Source organism: Frankliniella occidentalis, unplaced genomic scaffold (assembly GCF_000697945.3).
Source record: "Frankliniella occidentalis isolate FOCC.00 unplaced genomic scaffold, Focc_3.1 Scaffold13, whole genome shotgun sequence".
NCBI lineage: Eukaryota > Metazoa > Arthropoda > Insecta > Thysanoptera > Thripidae > Frankliniella > Frankliniella occidentalis.
In genome coordinates, this window is record NW_026267143.1 from 2,631,418 (window position 1) to 2,635,766 (window position 4,349).

Consider the following 4,349-nt stretch of genomic DNA (forward strand, 5'->3'; position numbering starts at 1 on the left):
GAACCGATGTTAGCAAACGACAAACGCGGTTTTTTTCCCGAAGTGTGCATTCTGCAGCTGAATGGAATAGTGGGGGAGAGGCGTGGTAATCGGAGTGAGATCTGTATTGTAGTCAAGCGGACCGGTGAGTGCGCACCGAAGTGTGCCGCTGTTGACTACCACCAACTGCATTTGCGATTGTGTGGCCAATCTGCGCACCACATAGCACAACATCCGACCAACTAGACTGACCCTGCGCCTGCAACGGAGAGAGAAAGACAGAGGGCAGGGACAGAGCGGCAGAGGGAGGGACGAAGAAAAGAGTGAGAGGCGGAAAGGAACGGCCCACCTCCCCGCCCCCGCCAGTGCCCGAGGTTCACTCACCCAGTGTCCAATAGTTTCCCTTGCGCTCGCCGCCGCCCTCCCGGGGCACCTTCACGAAGCACTCGTTGAGGGACAGGTTGTGGCGGATGGAGTTCTGCCAGGCCTTCTTGTTCTTCTCGTAGTAGGGAAAGTTGTGCGTGATGTAGTTGTAGATCTCGGACAGCGTGGCGCGCTTCTGGCTCGACTTCTGTATAGCCATGGCGATGAGCGCCACGTACGAGTACGGCGGCTTGCTGTTGGGGTCCGAGCTCGACGAGGAGGAGCTGGGCGACGCGCGGCCGCCCGGCCCGGGGCTCGGCCCGGGGCCCGCCCCCGCGGGGGCGGCTGCCACGGCGGCGGCCGGCGACGCGGGCTCGCTGCTCGGCTGCGGCCGCTGCTGCTGGGGGTGCTGGCCGGCCGACGGGGAGGGGGACGCAGGCGCCACCTGTCGACTGTTTCAGTCAAGTTTAGTGTCAGAGAAAGTAGCAAAGAGCAGCCTGCTCGGCTAAAAAAAAACAAACAAAGAAAAGTGACAAAGAAACGCTTTTATCTCGTCTTCAGAAGTGCTCTGAAATGTATGGGGGAGGGGGGGGGACGGGTAGCACGAAGAGGCTCGTAAAGTCTTGCGCTGCAACAGCTGCACAGGGACGGAGGGGATGCAGACTTACCTGGACGGCACGTCCTTCGCGGGGCTCAGGCTCAGGCTGTCCGCGTAGAGCGTAGGCGAGGGCGCCGCTCGCAGCAAGCTGGAGATGTACGAGTGCTGGTGCGGGCTGGCGCTGCCGGAGTCGCCCGCCGACACGACGCCCTCGGGGCAGCAGTCGGCCTCGTCGCGAGCCTCGGCCCCGGGCAGCGGGACGGAAGGGAGGTCCTCGACGTGCTCCGTCTTGATGCTGGCCAGCGAGTACGTGACCGACGCCAGCGAGATCGGCGAGGGCGACGAGGCGGCGAGTGGGTGGCCGTGGTGCGACAGAGAATCCACGGTGTGGTGCGAGAAGCCACCTGCAACAGACAAGTCCGCCGAGGGTCAAGTGAGACCGTGGGTAAGACGAGACGACCGAGGCGCGCTAGTCCTCATCGCAGAGACCACAAGGTCTAGTAAGGACCCGATTAGTCTGAACCCCCCTTCCTCTCCCGTTTTACACAAAATCACCCCTCTGCCCCCGGCAAAATCTTTCTCTCGTGTCCCATCATATGAGTAACATCTCGGCTCTCACCAGAGCCTAATGGCTGGACGTAATCCAACCCGCCGCGCGGGGCTGCCGCGGCTGCCGCGGGTCCGTCGGAGCGGGGGTGCTGCACGCCGTGCCACTGCCACACGCGCCTCGGCGGCTGCCCCGCGCCCCGCCCGCAGGGCCGCACCGTATAGTTAATAGACATCAGCACTTTCAAGTTGCATTGCTGCTAGCAACTTCTCACTACTACACTGATAACAAAAGTGTGCAACTGGCATGCACATGACGGCGTTCAACGACGCCATGCCATGGCGCAAACTGGAAATCTGATCACTGTAAAGTGTTCAACATAAAATTTGAACACTTTTAAGGGCCATAAGCAGCACGACCAACCCTTCAGTTGGACACTTTCAACTGTGTTATACTAAGCTGTTGAACACTTCCCAGTATTCAAATATCCAGCCGAACGCCTAAAAGTGCGTAACGTAGTGTTGGCACTTGCCACGCTAGTTGCACATTTTCTTTGTGACCCTAGTACTGAAAGAAATCAGTTGGGTCACTCGCTCGAAGCAGAGCCTGACAAAATACAACTCCTACCTGTGACGGACACCGCCGAGAGCCAATCCACCTCCATCATGACGGTGAGCGCTTCAGTGGCCGCTGGGGCTGCGGGTCTCACCGCCGTGACCGCGTCGCCTCGGGGGCTCTGGGGGCGCGGGGTGCCTAGGCGGGGGCGACCTAGACACGAGTCCGCATGATGTCGCACGACTGCGACCCCTTCGTCACGTCGGCGGCGCTGGACTGAGGCCGACGGCGCGGCGGCAGAGCGGCGGCAGGCCAGCGGCAGGCCAGCTACCTGAAGGCGGCCGCGCTCGCGCCTCCCCGCCCCGCCGCACCACACGCGGCCACGGGAGCAGCGCGACGGCCACGGCCCCGCCTCAAAGACCCCGCCCGACCTCGACGACCACCACTCCAACAGTCACCGCCGCATTCTTGCCGGCGGCCACAAAATTTGCGTCTGCAGCGGCGGTCCCAACCCCACCCGCGACCTGCATGAACTTCTGCCCCCTCCCCCCCCCTCCCCCCCGCGGTTCGAACACGGCAGATCACGCCGCCGAAGTTCTTCGCGAATTCCGCGGAGTCATCAGTCCCCCGCCAGTCTGAGGTAGGCCGGCGGCAGCGGGGAGGGGCGCGCCTGCGCCTGTCTGGTCTGGAACGCTGGGGGAAACTCGACCCCGAGCCTCAGCCTCAGCCCTTTAGGCCTTTAGGCAGCACGGCGGGCCGACTGACCACGTGAGCTCGGCACCTGCCGGGATGGGGGTTGTTGGGGGTGGAGGGGGGTAGTCGTGGTGGTGGTGTAGGTGTGTGAGTGTGTGAGTGTGTGAGTGTGTGTGTGTGTGGTGGTGGTGGTAGGGGGGTGCTTTCTGTATGAAGGGTTTCGTTGTGTTTGGCTGTTGTCGCACTGAGTGGCGCATTTGTGACGCTCGTTCAGGGCGAGCCGAGTGATTTATCACTCTCATTTACGGCCCTGAAAACAGTCATCGGTCGGGGCGGGCAGCCGCGGCCCAGCATCGCCAAGCACCGCCCCTCTGCCCTGAGGATGTGGTGGTTGTGGCTGCTGCACTCACACGCCAAGGAAGTGCCCCGCCCCGCCCCGCCCTGTTGACGCGACAAACGCCAAACGTTTGGGGGGTTTGGGGCAACAGCGGACCACGGCCTGGCAGATTCGTACCGCGCATACAGCACAGTAACCTACATAATTATTGTTGTTGAATCAAACATGCAGTTCGCAAGTCCAAACAGGCGGCCGGGAGATGTCACAACACCGAGCGGGAGCACGCTGGCTCGGGCGCTCCGCCCCGCCTCTCCCCACCACACCCCGCCCGCGCGGCGGCCCTCCCCCGCGTCTCGGCCGGCCACCGGCCACCTGACGGCCGCACTATACTCCGTGCCGCTGTGACGCGGCGGCGGGGCCCCGGGCTAGGCCCCGGCGGGGCGGCGCGTGGCGCGGGGCTCGCGTGGCATTGCCTGTGCGCATCCCGCCCGGCTAGCCGGGCTGTGACCGCCTCCGGCCTGGACGACGCCTCCGGCCTGGACGACGCCTCCGTTGGCGCAGTGCGACTCGGCCGCCTCGGCGCCCGTCCCGACAGGGTCGCACTCCAAAGCGACAGCCGAGCTGGTGGCAGACTCGCAGGGTCCTCGCGATGCGCGGGAGAGTGCGCCTCTATTTTAGTGTCTCGGCTCAATCGGCGCGGCGAGCTTCACCTTCAGTTCCGCGATGACCGGGACATGACATGGTCCGCATTGGGACTTCTCCACCGCCGCGAGCGCCCGAGCGCCAGGTGAGCAGCGCGGCTCAGGCGCCTCTCGGGCTCGGGGCGCACCCAGGCCGGCCGCCCCCGCCGCCCTCGCCCCGAGCGGCCTTCGCACAACCTACTTCGCTCTGCCCCAGCCGCGTCGCGACCTCGTTGTGGACGTTCAGTGGAATAGGCCTCTATCTAGAATGAATGAAAGAGAATGGAGATGATAGAAGGTGGATATGTCGACACGATACATACGAAAGCAAAGCAGCAAATAAGTCTGTTTGTGAATTTGACGACGACTTTGTGATTGTGTACTTACACCAGCACAGTGCGCTGGTGACAACCCATGCAAAAAATGTGCCTTTAGGATGTCTCTTTCAGAGACATCACCCAGACCCCGCTGAGGCTATCGCAAGACATCCTACAGACATGCTGAAGCCCCCTCTTTTTTACGGGAAGAACTTTTGACGAGGTGATTAGGTGGTTAGGGGGCTGGGGCTGAGAGAGAGAGAGAGAGAGAGAGAGAGAG

General features: G+C 62.8%; 1 protein-coding gene across 3 annotated transcripts in view; it reads right to left on the reverse strand.

Moving 5' to 3' along the window:
- LOC113211103 (forkhead box protein L2-like) overlaps positions 1-4,349 on the reverse strand; it is a 27,049-nt gene that overhangs the window by 3,336 nt on the left and 19,364 nt on the right. For 2 of the 3 annotated variants that reach the window (XM_052263664.1, XM_052263663.1), the window contains exons 3-4: positions 1,011-1,344; positions 364-794 (exon numbers count right to left, since the gene is read on the reverse strand). In XM_052263664.1, the coding sequence (XP_052119624.1) occupies positions 364-794; positions 1,011-1,344 (765 nt within the window). Of the gene's footprint in view, positions 1-363; positions 795-1,010; positions 1,345-2,114; positions 2,354-4,349 lie in introns of those variants that run through there. The other variant, XM_026429370.2, reaches the window with a different exon arrangement.